Source organism: Nicotiana tomentosiformis, chromosome 6 (assembly GCF_000390325.3).
Source record: "Nicotiana tomentosiformis chromosome 6, ASM39032v3, whole genome shotgun sequence".
Classification (NCBI taxonomy): Eukaryota; Viridiplantae; Streptophyta; class Magnoliopsida; order Solanales; family Solanaceae; genus Nicotiana; species Nicotiana tomentosiformis.
In genome coordinates this window covers 14,696,926-14,717,005 of record NC_090817.1, presented here as the reverse complement: position 1 = coordinate 14,717,005, position 20,080 = coordinate 14,696,926, and the positions used below count along the sequence as shown (strand labels likewise).

At 37.5% G+C, this 20,080-nt stretch overlaps 1 protein-coding gene across 5 annotated transcripts; it reads left to right on the top strand.

The window, feature by feature from the left end:
- Positions 1 to 14,725: 14,725 nt before the first annotated feature.
- On the top strand, positions 14,726 to 19,016 carry LOC104099715 (uncharacterized). 5 transcript variants are annotated; one of them, XM_070177144.1, is made up of 3 exons: positions 14,726 to 14,928; positions 16,060 to 17,848; positions 18,675 to 19,016. In XM_070177144.1, exon 2 carries the CDS (start codon positions 16,107 to 16,109, stop codon positions 17,841 to 17,843), a length of 1,737 nt encoding a protein of 578 aa, XP_070033245.1. In that variant the 5' UTR covers positions 14,726 to 14,928; positions 16,060 to 16,106; the 3' UTR covers positions 17,844 to 17,848; positions 18,675 to 19,016. The 5 variants fall into 5 exon arrangements, with proteins under 5 accessions (XP_070033245.1, XP_070033244.1, XP_070033243.1 ...); XM_070177143.1 differs by lacking the exon at positions 18,675 to 19,016 and adding an exon at positions 18,313 to 18,625; XM_070177142.1 differs by lacking the exon at positions 18,675 to 19,016 and adding an exon at positions 18,304 to 18,625 and having other exon boundaries at positions 16,060 to 17,860.
- Positions 19,017 to 20,080: the final 1,064 nt, after the last annotated feature.

Sequence of the window (20,080 nt, the reverse complement as noted above, 5' to 3'; positions counted from 1 at the left end):
TCGCGAATTCATGTCTGAAATTCTCAAATCTAGTCATAAACAAATCAATATACTCAATACAAATCGTAGGAATTAATTCCATATGAATTTACGAATTTTCCGGATAAAAAACCAAAATTCATCTTTAAAAAATCAATTGTAGGACCCATGTCTCGAATCCCAAGAAATTTTGCAAAATCCGAACACTCGTTCCGATACGAGTTCAACCATACAAAAATTATCGCATTCCGATATCGGATTGACTTTCAAATCTTCATTTTACATTTTTTAGAAGATTTTATAAAAATCTGATTTTTCTTCCATAAATTCACGGATTCATGATATAAATGAGTATGGATCATGAAATATAATCAATATAGGATGAGGAACACTTACCCCAATGTTTTTCCGTGAAAATCGCCCAGAAAATATTTTATCCGAGCTCAAAATCGAAAATGGTGGAAAATAGGATGAAATCCCATTTTCAAAACTTAAGTTCTGTTTGCCCAGATTTTTAGTCATCGCGATCGCGGGAATTAGTTCGCGATTGCATAGAGCAATTTCTGCCTAGGTCCATTTTACTCTTCGCGGTTGCGGATAACTCTTTACGATCGCGAAGCATATTTTGGATGCGCCGATTATTAACTCTACGTGATCGTGTAAATGGTCATGCGATCGCAGAGAATATTTTCTCAGCCTTACGCGATCGCGTACTGACTTGTGAGATCGCGCAGCACAAAAGGCGTGCCCAGCTTATGCCTTCATTCCTTCTACGCGAACACATCTTGGCCCTCGCGTTCGCAGTGCACAGGGATCTAACCTTCCGCGATCGCGTGCCTATCTTCGCGAACGCGAAAGGGTAAAACTCCCGGCTCACGAACTTGCGCGCGCGATCAAAACACCAATTGAATACCTAGGATTACGAATAGGATGCCAAATTAAATGAAATTTTTAAGAAAAAATTAGAATTTCTATTTTCACAACCGAACGTCCGAATCACGTCAAATCAACTATGTTTCTCACCAAATTCAACAGAAAAGTCATAAATGACATAACGGACTTGTGAGAATTTTCAGAACTCGAATCCGACCCCGATATCAATAAAAGTCAATTTGTGATCAATCTTTGAAATCTTTAAGCCTTTGGGTTTTTAGTTTTTGCCAACTAGCGATAATTCAAGTTAGGGACCTCCAAATTGAATTTCGGGTATATACCCAAGCCTCAAATCATGATACGGACCTACCGGAATTGTCAAAATACTGATCCGAGTCCATTTACTCAAAATGTTGACCAAAGTCAACTCATTTGAGTTTTAAGGCTCTATTTTATATTTTAATAAAAATTTCATATAAAATTTTCTGAAAAATTATACGGACTGCGCACGCAAGTCGAGGAATGATGAATAGTACGTTTCAAGGTTTTAGAACACAAAAATAATTATTGAATTTAAAGATGACCTTTTGGGTCATCACATACTCCACCTCTAAAATAAATGTTCGTCCTCGAACGGAGTTAGAAAAAAAGGACCTCAGCTGGTGAAAAGGTGTGGATATTTACTCCGCATGTCCGACTAGGTGGTAATGCAAGCATGTAGGCTACTCCCCCCACTCTTTCAAGAATTTCGAAGGATCCAATATACCTAGGGCTCAACTTGCCCTTCTTTCCGAACCTCATTACACTTTTCATAGGTGAAACGCGGAGCAATATTCTTTCTCCAACCATGAATGCAATATCACGAACTTTACGGTCGGCATAACTCTTTTTCCTAGACTGACCTACGCGAAGTCAATCCTAAATAAATTTGACCTTATCCAAGGCATCTTGTACCAAATCGGTACCCAACAACCGATCCTCTCCCCGTTCAAACCATCCAACTGGCGAATGACATCGCCTTCCGTATAATGCCTCATATGAAGCCATCTGAATGCTCGACTGATAGCTATTATTATAAGCAAATTCTGCAAGTGGCAAGAACTGATCCCAAGAACCTCCAAAGTTTATAACAAAAGCACGAAGCATATCTTTCAATATTTGAATGGTGCGCTCTAACTATCCGTTTGTCTGTGGATGAAATGTTATACTCAATTCGACTCACATGCTTAACTCACGTTGTAGAGCCCTCCAGAAGTGTGAGGTAAACGGTGCACCTCGATATGAAATAATAGACACGGGCACACCGTGCAGGCGGACAATCTCATGAATGTAAATTTCAGCTAACCGCTCGGAAGAATAGGTAAATGTCACTGGATTGAAATATGCTAACTTGGTCAACCTGTCTACGATGACCCAAACTGCGTCAAATTTTCTCCGAGTCCGTGGGAGTCCAACAACAAAATCCATAGTGATACACTCTCACTTCCACTCAGGAATTTCTAACTTCTGAAGCAAACCACCAGGTCTCTGATGCTCGTACTTAACTTGCTTACAATTCAGACATCAAGCTACATATGCAACTATATCCTTCTTTATTCTCCTCCACCAATAATGTTGCCGCAAATCTTGATACATTTTGGCGACACCTAGATGAATAGAATACCTGGAACTGTGTGCCTTTTCAAGAATTAATTCATGAAGCCCGTCAACATTAGGCACACAAATACGACACTGCATTCGTAGAACTCTATCTTCTCCCACAGCAACCTGTTTGGCATTACCGTGCCGCACCGTGTCCTTAAGGACAAGTAAATGAGTATCATCATATTGTCATTCTCTGATGCGCTCATATAAAGAAGACCGAGCGACTGTGCAAGATAGAACCTAACTAGGTTCTGAAACATCTAACCTCACGAACTGATTAGTCAAAGTATGAATATCTGCAGCTAACGGCCTCTCACAAACCTGAACATACGCAAGACTGTCCATACTCACAGCTTTTCTACTCGCATCGGCCACCACATTGGCCTTTTTGGGGTGATACAAAATGGTGATATCATAGTCTTTCAACAACTCCAACCATCTTCTCTGCCTCAAATTGAGATTTTTTTGTTTAAACAGATACTGAAGGCTACGATGATCAGTAAATACCTCACACGAGACATCGTAGAGGTAATGCCTCCAAATCTTCAGCGCGTGAACAATGGCTGCCAATTCTAAGTCATGAACATGATAATTCTTCTCGTGAACTTTCAATTGTCGTGACGCGTATGCAATCACCCTGCCATCTTGCATTAATACTGCACCAAGCCCAATGCGAGATGTATTACAATACACAGTATAAGATCATGAACCTGTGGGTAATACCAACACTAGCACCGTAGTCAAAGCGGTCTTGACTTCTGAAAGCTCAACTCACACTCGCCTGACCATCTGAATGGGACACTTTTATGGGTCAGTCTTGTCAATGGGCTTGCTATAGATGAAAACCCCTGTACGAACCGACGATAATAACCTGCCAAACCCAGGAAACTATGAATCTCTATAACTGAAGTAGGTCTAGGCCAATTCTGAACAACCTCAATCTTCTTAGGATCCACTTTTATGCCTTCTGTCGATACAACATGCCCCAAAAAGGCGACCGAGTCTAACCAAAATTCACATTTTGAAAATTTGGCATACAACTAATTATTCTTCAAAGTCTGAAGCACACTCCGAAGATACTGCTCATGCTCCTCTCGACTGCTAGAGTAAATTAAGATATCATCAATGAATACAACCACAAAAGAATCCAAATAGGGTTTGAACACCTGATTCATCAAATCCATAAATGTTGCTTGGGCATTTGTCAACCCAAATGACATCACTAGGAATTTGTAATGCCCATACCAAGTCCGAAAAGCTGTCTTAGGGACATCAGATGCCCTAATCTTCAACTAATGGTAACTAGATCTCAAATAGATCTTCTAAAACACCTTGGCACCCTGAAGCTGATAGAATAAGTTATCAATCCTTGACAACGGATATTTGTTTTTGATAGTGGCCTTATTCAATTGGCGATAATCTATACACATCTGTATAGAACCAACTTTCTTCTTTACAAATAATACTGGTGCAGCCCAGGGAGAGACACTGGGTCTAATGAATCCCTGATCCAACAAGTCTTGTAATTGCTCCTTCAATTCTTTCAACTCCGGCGGGGCCATACGATATGGTGGGATAGAAATAGGCTGAGTGCCCGGAGCTAAATCAATACAGAAGTCAATATCTCTTTCAGGTGTCATCCCTGGCAAATCTGCAGGAAATAATCCTGGAAATCCACGAACAACTGGTACTGAGTCCATAGAAGGAACATTCGCACTGGGATTGCGAATATAAGCCAAATAGGCTAGACACCTTTTCTCGACCATACGCCGAGCCTTCATATAAGAAATAACCCTGCTGGTAGAATGACCAGGAGTTCCTTTCCACTCTAATCGAGGTAATCCTGGCATGTCTAGGGTCACCATCTTGGCATGACAATCCAATATAGCATGATAAGGTGGCAACCAATCCATACCCAAGATGACATCAAAATCTACCATATCAAGAAGTAGAAGATCCACACTAGTCTCAAGACTACCAATAGTAATCACACACGAACAATAGACATGGTCTACTACAACAGAGTCTCCCACCGGTGTAGATACACACATAGAAGCACTTAGAGAATCACAAGGCACAAACAAATACGAAGCAAAATAGGAGGACACATAAGAATAAGTAGATCCTGGATCAAATAGAACTGAAGCATCTCTATGGCAAACTGGAGTAATACCTATGATCACGGCATCTGATGACTCGGCCTCAGGCCTAGCTAGAAAAGCATAAAATCAGGGTTGGGCCCTACCACTCTGAACTGCGTCTTTGGGACGGCCTCTAACTGGCTGACCTCCGCCTCTAACGTCCTGACCTCCACCTCTAATGGCCTGACCTCCACCTCTAGCTTCCTGACCCTTACCTCTAGCTGGCTGAGTAGGCGGTGAAGCAACCAGTGCTAGTATGATGGCACGAGAATCCTGCCAAGATCTGTTACTCGACAACCTAGGGCAATACCTCCTGATGTGGCCAATGTTCCCACACTCATAACACCCATCCTGATGTCATGGTTGCTGAAGCTAACCCCGAACGGGCCGGATAACCGCTGTAGTGACTCTGGAGTGGCGGTGCACTGATAGGAGCTGAAAGTGCACTAAATGATGGCTGCCCAAAGTAAGGCATAATAGGACAGTAACTCCCTGAAGCACCGGGAGATGCCTGAAGTGCTGAATGAAACGGTCTGGGTGGATGACCCCTACCAAAATTAGCCCTGCCTCCAGACGAGGCATCACTGAAACCACCGAACTAACGAGGCCTCTTATCAGACCTCTGCCCTCTCTCCTATGAAAGAACCATCTCGATCCTCCTCGCGACATTAGCAGTCTCCTGAAAGGAAATCTCACTTCCGGTCTCCTTGGCCATGTGAAGTCTAATAGGGTGAGTGAGTCCCTCAATAAACCTCATCACTCTCTCTCCCTCAGTAGGTAGTAAAAGGAGAGCATGACAGGCTAAATACACAAAACAGGACTCATAGTGAGTAACAGTCATACCGCCTTGCTGTAGACACTCAAATTGCTTGCGGTAATCCTCTCTCAGTGAGATAGGAAGGAACTTCTCCAAAAATAGCTACGAGAACTGATCCCAAGTAAGTTCAGGCGATCCAACGGGTCTGGTCAATGTATAATATCTCCACCATCTCTTGGCGGAACCCGTTATCTGAAATACAGCAAAATCGACCTCATTGGTCTCAACTATGTCCATGTTTCGCAGCACCTCATGGTAGCAGTCAAGTTAATCCTGAGGGTCCTCAAAAGGTGTACCACTGAAGTGAATTGGAAAGAGCTTAGTAAACTTATCCAGACTCAATAAGGCCTCAGAATACATGGCAGACCTATCACCGTCCTGTGCCGCAACAACTGGTTGAACTACCCAACTGGCGGAACTGCTGGAGCCTGATTGTGGGGAGCCATCTGCTCCGGAGCGGAAGTAGTAGGATTTTGTGCTCCTCCCCGAGCCTGTGAGATGGCTGGTGCCACTGAAAATGTACCATTATGGGCCACACCCTCCATTAGGCTCACCAAATGGACTAAAGCGTCTCGAAGTACTAGAGTAGCTATGAACCCTTCTAGAACCTGAACTGGTCTAACCGGTACAGTCTGAATTGGAAGCTCCTCCTGAATATCGATATGAATTTCTACAACAGGTGTTGCTGCTCGAGCTCTAAACTGAGCTCTACCTCTGCCTCTGCATCGGCCTCTAGCACGACCTCATCCTCGACCTCTACCCCTGGCCATAGTTTCCATCGGGGGCTCTCGTCCCTGTCCGTCGGTAGATGTATTACGTGTCCTCGCCATCTGCGAGAGAATAAGAATATAATGGTTCAATCATCGATGTTAGAATAAAATCGCACGACAGGATAATAAAGAAGTGATATTGTTCTTAAACTTCATAGCCTCTGAAAGATTAATACATACGTCTCCGTACCGATCCTTCATACTCTACTAAGTTTGCTCGTGACTCGTGAGACCTATGTAACCTAGTGCTCTGATACCAACTTATCACGACCCGAAATTCCGACCTTCAGGACCGTGATGGCGCCTAACATTTCACTTGCTAGGCAAGCCAACGTTAGAATATAATTATCCAATTTAACACAATTTAAAATTTCTTTAATAACAAAGAAAACAAGTGCGGAAATAAAGTCTGAAATAAAGTGAATAATCCATAATAAACGCGATATCTAAATACAATCCCATAATTTGGAGTTACAAGTGCACGAGCTTCTAGAATAATACAAACAAGGGTCTGAACGAAATGAAGTTGTCTGAAAGAAAGCACACAGCTAAAATACAGTAGAAGGGGACTTCAGAGCTGCGAACGTCGTGCAGCTATACCTCAAGTCTCCACTGGTAGCTGAATCCGAGCAAGTCTATGGTACGCCGCTGGGACCAACTCTGAAATCTGCACAAGAAATGCAGAGTGTAGTAACAGTACAACCGACCCCATGTACTGGTAAGTACCAAGCCTAACCTCGATGAAGTAGTGACGAGGCTAAGGCAAGTCAATTACATTAACCTGTACACAATAATAATAATAATAATAATAATAATAATAATAATAATAATAATAATAATAATAATAATAGAAATAAAATATGTATCTCTTTTCAACAATTGAAGCCAACTCGGTAGCCATAACCAATTATTATTTCCACCAGTTTCCGTTGCGGCGTGCAACCCGATCCCACAATATATTAACATTCAATTCTGTTGCAGCATGCAACCTGATCCTACAATATATTTATTATAATTAATTTTGTTGCGGCGTGCAACCCGTTCCTCCAATATATTCATTTCAATCAATTCTGTTGCGGCGTGCAACCAGTTCTTCCAATATATTTTCTCAATAAATTTCCGTTGCGGCGTGCAACCCGATCCCCCAATATAAACTTTTAATAACTCTGTTGCGGCGTGCAACCCGATCCCCCAATATATTTATTTTCGTTTTCGTTGCAGCGTACAACCCGCTCCTCCAATAATATGATTTACCAATTCTTATAAAAGAAATTACTCCAATAAATGCATCAATTAGTATGAAATTATAAGACAACAAGCATACAATAATTAAAATTTAATTATGAATAAACAATGACAGGTAGCAATTAATTGTGAAAATTAAGGATGTAATAGGCATTTTAATAATTAGTATGCTAATCGTCAAGTGACAATTAAGTCACATAAATCAAATAAGCATGTAGCAAATTTTAGCATGGATTCAAGGCATGATATTGAGTAAAGAACACGAGAGAAACAATTAATATAATAATTAATTCATGATTTAAAATAATTTATAATTTTTCAAGTAATTATGCAAATAATTAACTTGACGATGTATAGACACCCGTCACCTCGCCTATACGTCGTTCACGTGCATTTCACATAACAAATAATTTAAGGGTTCTATTCCCTCAAGTCAAGGTTAACCACGACACTTACCTCACTTTGCTATTAAATTTCAAGAATCTAATAAACCTTTGCCTTGCGAATTCGTATCCGAAATCCTCAAATCTAATTATAAACAATTCAATATACTCAATATACATCGTAGGAATTAATTCCATATGAATTTACAAATTTTCCGAATAAAAATCTGAAATTCATTTTAAAAAAATCAACAGTGGGACCCACATCTCGAATCCCGGAAAAACTCGCGAAATCCGAACACTCATTCCGATACGAGTTCAACTATACAAAAATTATCGAATTCCGACATCAGATTGGCTTTCAAATCTTCATTTTATAATTTTTGGAAGATTTTATAAAAAACTATTTTTTTCCTCCATAAATTCATGGAATCATGATGTAAATGAGTATGGAATCATGAAATATAATCAATATAGGATGAGGAACACTTACCCCAATGTTTTTTCGTGAAAATCTCCTAAAACTCATTTTATCCGAGCTCAAAATCGAAAATGGTGGAAAATGGGACAAAATTCCATTTCTAGAACTTAAGTTCGGTTTGCCTATATATTTACTCATCGCGATCGCGGGAATTCGTTCGGGATCGCGTGGAACAATTTCTGCCTAGGTCCATTTTACTCTTCGCGATCACAAAGCATATTTTGGCTGCCCCGATTATTAACTCTACACGATCGCGTAAATGGTCATGAAATCGCGGAGAATATTTTCTCATTCTTACGCGATCGCGTACTGACTTGTGCGATCGCGTAGCACAAATGGCGTGCCCAGCTTCTACCTTCATTCCTTCTACGCGAACGCGTCTTGGCCCTCGTGTTCGCATTGCACTGGGAGCTAACGTTCCGTGATCGCATGCCTATCTTTGCGAATGCGAAGGGTAAAACTCACGCCTCACAATTTCCTATTCACGATCGCGGGAATGGCTTCGCGATCGCAAAGCACAATGCACCAGATGACAGAAGAAGCTCAAAAACTAGATTTTTCCAAAGTTCAAATGGTCCGTAGGCTATCCGAAACTCACTCGAGCCCTCGGGACTCTAAGCCGTACATGCACACAAGTCCAAAAATATCATACGAACTTGCTTGCGCGATCAAAACACCAATTTAACACCTAGGATTACGAATAGGATGCCAAATCAAATGAAATTTTTAAGAAAACTTTAGAATTTCTATTTTCACAACTGAACGTCTGAATCACGTCAAATCAACTCTGTTTCTCACCAAATTCGACAGACATGTCATAAATGACATAACAGACCTATAAAAAATTTCAGAACTCGAATCTGACCCCGATATCAATAAAAGTCAATGTGTGGTCAATCTTTGAAATCTTTAAGCCTATGTCTTCTAGTTTTCGCGAACTGGCAATAATTCAAGTTAGGGACCTCCAAATTAAATTTCGGGCATACACCCAAATCCCAAATCACGATACGGACTTACCAAAAATATCAAAATACTGATCCGAGTCCGTTTGCACAAAATATTGACCAAAGTCAACTCAGTTGAGTTTTAAGATTCTATTTCACATTTTAATTAATTTTTCATATAAAAACTATTCGGAAAATTATACATATTGCGCACACAAGTCGAGAAATGATGAATAGTGTTTTTTAAGGTCTTAGAACACAGAAATAATTATTAAATTTAAAAATGACATTTTGGGTCATCATAGGGAGCGACCAAATAGGGCGCCCCGTGCAATTTTTACTTTGGAAGGAGAGATGACCAATTGATTAGAAGATCCTATGTGACAATATTTTTTGCTTGTAATGGGTAGAAAAAGCGAATTAAAAATTTAAATTTTATGAGTTTCTACAATAATATTAAGTTAATATATAAGGGAAAAGGCTCAAATATGCCACAAAACTTAAGGAAATGGCTCACATATACCGCTCTTTAATAGTTGGTCTTAAATATGTCCTGATTGTTACCATTTTGACCGATGCGTACAATTACTTGCTAACAGAATTAGACTTTATCTAATTAGTACTTAGATTTTGCCACATGACATTATCTAAACTCTTCATTACTACCCGCTCCACTCCTCTCACCCCCTTTTATAAGTGATATATATAAGGGTGGCAAGTGGGCCGGTTCAGGCCCGGGACCGCGGGCCAAACGGGCTAAACGGGTTAGGACCGTTTGGCCCGGTTTTAGTGGGTCTGTGCCAGTCTTGTGGGCCGGTCCTATGATTTGGGCCCTCCAGACCTGAGACCATTTAGCCCGCCAGGGATTGGGACCGCACTGGTCCCTTAGCGGGCCAAACGGTCCCAACGGCTATATTTATTTTATTTTAAAATATAGCCGTTGAGCTGTCAAAAATAGCCGTTGGCTATTTCTAAAATAGCCATTTAACCTCCCTAACTTTGTTTTAATCCCAAATTTTTTTATAATTATACTTTTCCCCTATTTTTAACTATAAATACCCCCTCATTCTTTTATTTTTTCTTAAAAAATCATCAATCTATTACAATCTCTCTCTAATTTTCTTTTATAATTGCTATTATTGCTTACTTTATTGTTACAATTTGTGAAACAATTGTGAAGATGGTGAATTGAAGTCTTCAACGATAATCAATTTTCAACAAGTTGTTCGTCAATTCGATAAACTCGTTCCAACTCTTAAGTTTTAATACTATAATTTTGTTTATTTTATTTATTTTTTATTACTTTATTAATTAAGATGACTTCCTTAAAAAAACTTTTTGGTAAAAATAAGGGAAAATCCAAGAGTGACGAATCTAGTGCTCAATCTGTTCCTCCTCCACTGTCCCGGGCTCTCCGAATCAAACTCCATATCTGTCCTACAGATGCTATTCTTGATAGCGATAATAGTTTATTACAATTTACTGAAAGTCAATTTTGCCATAATATTAGAGCTGGTGAACAATTAGATCATAAATTAATGAATGCTCTTTATTCTAATCTAACTATTGACTTAGAGAATATTTTAAAAGATGCGATGAATTTGGCCTAAGAGAAATAAAGGTTCCTAAACCTTGTCCAACTAGATGGAATTACATGTATGAAAGTTTGGTTGTTGCATATGAATATAGAAACCCCATAAACTCAACATTTAATGCACATGTAAGTGATTATGATGAGCACCTTACAAATGGGGATTGGGATAATGTTAAAATACTTGTAGTAGATTTTTTAGAAAAATATCATATTGCTACAAATGAATTTTCTGGGCAATATTATCCTACTATTTCTAATTACTTAGTTTATATTGTAGAACTTGCACATTTGTTTGCTCATTTTTCAGAGGGTGGGAAATTTATAAACTTGCTATTGATTCTATGAGAAAAAAGTAAAAAAAATATTTTTTCCCTCTATTTATGGTATTTCTGATTTGTTAAATCCTTGAATGAAATTAGGAGGTCCTCATTTTTGGTATGAAACTGTTTATAATGGTCTAGCACTTGAAAATGAGGAATTGTCTCAACTTCCGGAAGCAATAGCCTCAATTAGAATAAATGCTCAAACTATTTTTAATACTTATCAAGTTGCATTAAATCATGCTAGACCAAATGTTCCAACTCCTTCTTCTTCTGATTCTCAATCATCTAAAAGAACTGCGGGAGTAAGAGCACTTAGTACTTAGGCGGGGTTTAGGGGTTCTCAAGATTCTAGTAGTAGTGATTTTTCACAACTAAATGAGCTTGCAGTTTATTTATCGCAGGGAATTGAGAAAGTGAATCCCGACGGCTCCTTTAATCTTTTGGAATGGTGGAAGGACAAAGAAAAATACTTTCTGATTCTTTCAAGGATGGCCCGAGATATTTTAATTATTCAAGCTTCAACAATGGCATCAGAGAGCGCTTTTAGTCAAGCAAGACTTCAACTCGGTGACTATAGAGCATCTATGAGGGAGAGCTTGGAAAATCAGTTCTTTTCAGAGATTGGACTCGGTCGGAAAGAAGAAATTTTGGACTTGTTGAATCACAACCAGATGAAGATGAAGCTTACGAAGAAATGCTAGCTGAACTTGCGGAGGATGTTGCTTCGCCCGAAAGTGGCGATGACCAAGCTACTTTTCCTCTACCACCAACGAAAATTCCTCTGAACCTTGATAGATTTATGAAGTTTGTAAGAGATACCATGTAACTTGTATGAACAAAAATTAGTATGTATTATGTAACTTATATTTTGACACATCTTGATTAGTTTTCTTTTCTTCTCAATGGTGGTATTAGCACCCTGTTGTGCTCATTCCATAGGGGGATGAAGACTAAGAAAGATATTACCATATTTTTTAATGCTATAATAAAATTACAAGGCATATCTCTTTACAATATTTTTGTCTTTAGACTTAGATATTATTTTTAACATCCTTTTATCTCTAATTTCTATTTAATTTTTTTTAAAAAATCCGTTGGGCCCACTTAGCCCGCGGGCCGGGACCAAACTGTCCCGGTCCCTGCAAAAAGACCGTTTAGCCCGGGACCGTTTAGTCCGTTTAATTTGGGACCGGGACCGAAACCGTTTGGACCGGACCACTTAACCCGTTTAAACCCGAGACCAACCCACTTGCCACCTTTGGGTATATATGAGCATTTTCGTTAAATTCAGTAGCATATTTGAGCCTTTTCTCAAGTCACCACCATGTCCCAACCACTGTAACACCCCAAATCCTACCATAAATTACATGTATACACTTAATTCACACACTCATACTTGTCAAATCTAGTTATATTACTGACGTCCTACCTCTATAGCTATAATACAAACACCACTGCTTTGTTGATATCCCTCACTTGAAGGGTGGACGAAGAAAAACATAACAAGGAACTACATGAAGGAAGGTTATGCTTGGTACGAAGAAAAATATTTTTCGGAAAATATTTTTTAAGTTTTTCATGTTTGGTTGGTTTAAATGTTTTGAAAAATATTTTCCTTATGAAAAAATATTTTCCATATCAAAAGAAGAGAAAATATTTTTCAACCTTCTCACCCTATTTCCCATCCCACCAACCCTTATCAATCCATCCCACCCCCACCCTCACACCTCACCTATCCCAACCTCGCTCACTACCCCGCCTAAATAGAATTATTATTAAGAGTACTTTCTTTTCATGTTATAGATAGAGTATTTTTTTTTATTTTAACAAAATGAGTATATTCTTTTTATGATGTAGTAAAAGTATTTTCTTCTGTTTCAACAAAACAAGTACTTTCTTTTCATGAGGTAGAAAAGTATTTTCTTTCATTTCAACAAAAAAAATACTTTCTTTTCATAATGTAGAAATATTTTATTTCATTTCAACAAATTAAGTATTTTCTTTTCCTGAAAGAGAAAAAATATTTTTTTCAACGAAACGAGTACTTTTTTTTCATGATGTAGAAAAAGTATTTTTTTTATTTGAACAAAAAATTACTTTCTTTTCATGATGTAGAAAAAATATTTCCTTTCATTTTAACAAGCTAAGTAACTTTTCGTGATGTGGAAAAAATATTTTCTTTCATTTTAGCAAAACAAGTACTTTCTTTTTATAATGTAGAAAAAGTATTTTCTTTCGTTTTAACAAATTGAATATTTTTATTCATGATGTAGAAAAAGTATTTTCTTTAATTCAACAAATGAGTAATTTATTTTCATGTTGTAGAAATGATACTTTCTTTTTCAATAAAATAAAGTATTTTCTTTTTAGTTATCGAGCTTAAATTTCAATATTGTTCTTGTGTGAAAAAGTAAAGTAGTACATTAGTTCATTTATATTTGTGTGAATTTTAAAAAGAATAATTAAATTCTTGAAGAAAATAGAGCTCGAGAGGGGGAGGAGTACAGGAAACATGGGGATTTTGGGCAAGGTGGGTTGAGAAGAGTAGGATAGAAAATTATTTTCCTAAAATTATTTTATAATATTTAATCAAACACTAAAATATATTTTTCGAAAAAAGTTTTTCACTCACCAACCAAACAAGGGAAAATAAGTGATAAAAGCACTCATTTTTCAGAAAAATATATTTTAGGAAAATATTTTCCATGAATTTTTTTTCCTTCGTACCAAACATACCCGAAGATTAATCTCTTTTTGTTCTCTTTTTACTCCCTCATTCCCGTTTATGTTATATATTTTTCTTTTTAATCCGTTTCAAATTAATTAATACACTCTCAAAATGTGAAAACAATTAACTATGCATTTCTTATTTTATCCTAAATGAAAAACTATTTTTGTGGCAACTAAAATAATATTATTAACTACCATTAATTTATACATACCAAAGGAAACCTACTGGGTTACTCTTCTCAAAACATGAGAAACTTTTAAAATCACATACACGTTATGACATATTTAAGATCACAAGTTTCTTTAAAAAAATTCTTTTTAAAATTTTGTGGTGAGTTAAATTTTATCACTTAAATTAAAACATAGAGGTAGTATTTCTTTTCATTTTATGACCCATTTTCGAAATAACTTCTCTGCCCTTTCAGGGGTAGGGGTAAGGCTGCGTACATCTTACCCTACTCAAACCTACTCGTGAGAGACTACTGAATTTGTTATTATTATTGTTGTTGTTGTTGTTGTCGTTACGGGCCATTTTCCTTAATATACAAAAAGAAAAGAGATACAATTGGCTAATAAGGAAATGTTTGAAAATAAAAATTTTAGGACAAAGTTGCTAATAAGGAAATGTTAAGGGGCAGACAATACATCACAATCTCAAACAAAAATTTACCTCATTAGACAAATAACTCAGCGATTTTGTCGGTGTGTCATGTCGTGAGTCGTGACACTAATTTCCTATCACTAAAATATTCACTGAAGTAACCAAAATGCGCCCAGTGCGTATAACACCAAGATTCAATAAATTCCACCTGTCCAAGTCAGATTCTCAATTATACAACATGACCTGCGCATTTTAGCAAACACCCTTGTAATCTCTCGTTATGAATCTTTACATCTGACTCGAAAAATAAGGAAATCAGGCACTTTTTAGAAATAATAATGCTATAATCTATTTTGAGATAAAAGGGTTCATAATCAATCTTCAAGCTGCATGAGGTAAAACAGTTATCTTTATATATACAAAGCTTCTGTATGTATTGATTTATTAATCATTTCACCATTAATCCTTAATTCAAGATTTGCTCAGATCTATGAATTCTTGGCATTATTGTGTCAAAGTTTACATTTTTTGAACACCCTTTACTTCTATTTGTGGAGTTCTGTGCTTTAATGTTGCATATTTTAAGAATTTTAATATCCTTGTGTTTTAGGCCTTTGAAGTTTTTATAAGTTCTTGGCTTTATTTTGTCAAAGTTTACATTTTTTGAGCACCATTTAATTCTATTTGTGGAGTTCTGTTTTTTAATGTTAAATATTTTGAAGTTTTTTATGTCTTTGCGTTTTAGGCCTTGGAGGTTTTTATGAAGTTTTGGTTTTGTTTTGTCAAATTCAACATTTTTCGAGCACCCTTTACTTCTATTTGTGGAGTTCTGTTGTTTAATGTTGCATATTTTAAAGATTTTAATGTCTTTGTGTTTTAGGCCTTAGAAGTTTTTAGGAATCCTTGGCTTTATTTTGTCAAAGTTACATTTTTTGAACACCCATCACTCAATTTGTGGAGTTCTATTATTATATATTACACATTTTGAAGTTTTTTTTATGTCTCTGTGTTTTTAGGCCTTAGAGGGTTTTCTGACTTTTTGGCTTTTTTTGGTCAAATTTAACATTTTTCGGGCACACTTTACTTATATTTGTGGAGTTCTGTTGTTTAATGTTGCATTTTTAAAGATTTGAATGTCTTCGTGTTTTATGCCTTAGACGTTTTTATGAATTCTTGGCTTTATTTTGTCAAAGTTTACATTTTTTGAACACCCATTACTTCAATTTGTGGAGTTCTGTTATTATATGTTATACATTTTAAAGATTTTATGTCTTTGTGTTTTTAGGCCTTAGAGGTTTTTATGACTTTTTGGCTTTGTTTTGTCAAAGTTTACATTTTTTGAAGACCCTTTACTTCTATTTGTGGAGTTATGTTGTTTAATGTTGCAATTTTAAAGGATTTTTATGTCTTTGTGTTTTAGGCCTTAGAGGTTTATATGAATTCCTGGGTTTGTCAAAGTTTACATTTTTCGAGCACCCTTTACTTCTATTTGTGGAGTTCTATTCTTAATATTTTTGTGTTTTAGGCCTTTGAGGTTTTTGTGAATCTCTTTCTGGTGATTGTGATTGGAAGTAGTGTAATATGGCGGGGCGGTCGCCAAGTTTGCTGTCCCGTGGTGGAAGTTTCAGGCCTGAAAATCTGGGGCAAAATGCGTTGGCAATGATAGGGAATCTTTGTTTCACTATATTTGTAGTTGGGGTTTTGATTTTCACTATAATTGCTGCAACTTATGAGCCTGAAGACCCTTTATTCCACCCTTCGACAAAAATCACTAATTTCCTTACATCTAAATCCAATGCCACATTCAAAGCTGATGACACTGTTATGAAGACTGGTGAGGACTTTATTGGTGCAAATCAGACAGCATTTTCTACTTTTATAAACCTAACGGATATCGATGTTTCGCTCCCCGCCACTGATAGTGGCATTGAGGGTAATCTTGATTGTCAGGGAAAAACTGATGAACCCATTGATTGCACTGACCCGGATGTGTTTCATTTGTTAATGAAGGCTGCCATTGAGAAGTTTAAGGATATACATTTTTATAGATTTGGGAAGTCGGTCCGTGGATCGAACGATAGTTCCTGCCACATGGCTTGGCGATTTAGGCCTAAGGAGGGAAAGACTGCTGCATTTTACAAGGATTACCGCGAGTTTGTGGTTTCTAGGTCGGAGAATTGTACGCTTAGTGTGGTTAGCATTGGTGATTATCATTCTGGTGGGAATGCTCGGAAAAGGAAGAGAAAGAATAAGGACAAAAATTCAGGTAAGTTAGATGAGGGATTTGAGAAGGCATCAGCAAAGATAGTGGGACAAAATATTGTTCTTCCCGAGGTCGGTGAAGCTGTGAACGACTCACTTCCTGTGGTGGAATCGGAGAGTTCGTTCAGTCGTGGGAAGTATTTGATTTATCATGGAGGTGGGGATAGGTGCAAGAGCATGAACCATTATCTCTGGAGCTTTATGTGTGCGTTAGGCGAGGCACAATATTTGAACAGGACGTTGATAATGGACTTGAGTATTTGTTTATCCAAGATATACACTTCATCTGGTGTAGATGAGGAAGGAAAGGATTTCAGGTTTTACTTTGACTTTGAGCACTTAAAGGATTCGTCATCAGTTCTTGATCAGGAACAGTTTTGGTCTGATTGGGAAAAATGGCACCAAAAAGATGGATTAACTCTCCATCTCGTAGAAGATTTTAGAGTTACACCCATGAAGTTATCTGGACTGAAGGATACCTTAATCATGAGGAAGTTCGGTAACGTGGAGCCAGAAAATTACTGGTACAGGGTATGTGAAGGTGAGACTGAATCTGTTGTTCAACGGCCGTGGCATCTGGTATGGAAGTCAAGGCGGCTGATGAATATTGTTTCGGCTATTGCTTCAAGGTTGAATTGGGATTACGACTCAGTTCACGTTGTGAGAGGGGAGAAGGCGAGGAACAGGGAGTTATGGCCACATCTTGCCGAAGACACAGCTCCGGAGGCTCTTCTCTCTAGCTTGCAAGACAAGGTTGACGATGGAAGAAACCTGTATATTGCGACAAATGAGCCAGATACATCTTTTTTTAATCCTTTAAAGGATAAGTATTCCACACATTTCCTCAATGACTATAGAGATCTCTGGGACGAAAACAGTGAATGGTACACGGAGACAGCAAAGCTTAACGGTGGGAGTCCTGTCGAATTTGATGGTTACATGATGGTTTCAGTAGATACAGAAGTTTTCTTGAGGGGTAAAAAACAGATTGAGACGTTTAACGATCTCACTAAAGATTGCAAGGATGGGATCAATACATGCACTTCTTCCAGCTAATCCATGTACGTACGTCTCTATGTTTTAGGAAAATTTTGGTATTAGTTTCTTTTCTGAAAAGTAAAAATTGTTACATTAGTTTGTACCTCTTCAGTTTTGTTATAGGCGTCTGATTCACACTTGCATCCCTTCATTTGGTAATCAAAATGTTATTTGTGTTCCTTTCTTGGATCACTGTCACTACCTACTGATTGATTGCTATCTTTCGCTTCGTTCTTGTTAATATCTTGTTGTTGCTATATATTGCTTGTTGCCGCTGCTTCTTTTCATCTTTTCTTTAGCCGTGGGTCTAATGAAAACCGCCTCTCTACCCCAGACCCCACTTGTGGGAGTCAACTGGGTTTGTTGTTGTTCGTTTCTTGGATTGATTTTGTTGTATTGCTAGAAGTCTGCATGTTCTTTATTGTATCCTTCTGTATTCTCATCTCACAAGTTGCAATGAAATGTTTGACATATAAACTCTCTGAAGAGGTGGATTTGAAGTTGTAGCTGAAAATAACAGGAAGTATCCCCATCTTTTATTGTGCTAAAGGAAGACATGAGAGATTCTATTGATTAGTATGTGCAATGGCTATTAATGGCAAGCTCAATATCTCATACATCAACCAGGGGCGAAGCTACACTCTGGTAAGGTTGGTCAATTGATCAGCCTTTGTCGGAAAATTACACTGTGTATAATTATATAGATAACTTATTAGGTTTTAGAGGTATATAACATATATTGAAAACCCTTTGTCGGGGATTTGTTTTACTTCTTTCAAGTCTGAACACCCTAGGGGAAATTCCTGGCTTTGCCACTGACATCTACTTCTCTATCACGCGAAAGAGCAGTATAAGGCAGACCCCAGCAACAGAAGGCTCTCGTCTGGGTGGGCTCGGGGAAAGGCGAATATAGACAGCATTACCTCCTCATCGGAGAGGCTGCTTCCAATATTCGAACTCTGGTCCGCCCGTATAAATGCTAGCACTTCTCTGTTGCTCCAAGGTCTGCCTTTGCAGAAGAGCAATATATTAGATAAAATCTGCAGTTTTTGGAACTTCGATGATTTTCTGGGGAATTCCAAGTAGTTATAGCCTTTATCTTGAACTTGAGATAAGAAAGGATAACAATCAGGCCTAGTTACCTATTTGTATTGCAAAGAACCCGGTTTATCGAGTGGTGAATCCAATCAATTGAGAATTTGCAACCCCCTCCCCCTTTTCTTTTGACTAAATAATTTGAAAAGTACTTTTGAGCAGTAATTAGTATTTGACCAAGTTTTTAAAAATTAATTTTAAGTGTATTTTTCTCAAAAGTGTTTCTCAGAAAAGTGCTTTTTGGAGAGAAGTTATTTTTTTATGCTTCTCAGAAATTGTTTCTGCTTCTCCTCAAAAGTACTTTTTTCCTTCTAAAAGCTTGGTCAAACAACTCAATTTTTGAAAAAAAAATACTTTTAACCCAAAAAAAGCTTGGTCGAACAGGCTATACTAGTCCAACATGTATAGAAATGACGTGTAATAGTCACTTTTTAACATGATATTTAGTTTTTATCCAATATTTTTAATGCTGAGCAAAAATAGCCATTACTCTATTAAAATTAATACGAAAAGATGTTTTTGCCATTTCTTTATGAGTACTGTGTAAATATTAAGGACATGGTGTCCTTAACATCTACACTGCACACATGAAGTTAAGGACATGATGTCCTAAAGTTTAACAACGAAAGGTGCAAATACATGATACTTTGTTCTTAATATTTACACAACATTCATGAAGTTAAGGACATCATGCCCTTAATATTTACACTGCACATATGAAGTTAAGGACACGAGGTCTTAAAGTTTAACAACAGAAGGTGCAAATACAAGTTAAGGACATTATGTCCTTAACATTTACACTGCACACATGAAGTTAAGGACGCCATGTCCTTAACATTTACACTACATATATGAAGTTAAGGACATGATGTCCTAAAGTTTAACAAAAGAATGTGCAAATACAGGACACTTTGTCCTTAATATTTACACAGCATTCATGAAGTTAAGGACATCATGTCCTTAATATTTACACAGTACTCATGTCTAGCACAGGGGTATTATCGTCCGAACAGGTAAAAATTTATTAAGCATTGACTAAAGAGTAAATACATTTTAAACAGGCTAAAGTGTAAAGACATCTCTAATTAATTGCTAACTGTGCACTTCATGTAGTAGGAATTATATGAATTCCACTGTCCTGATTAATTCGAATTCGAGCC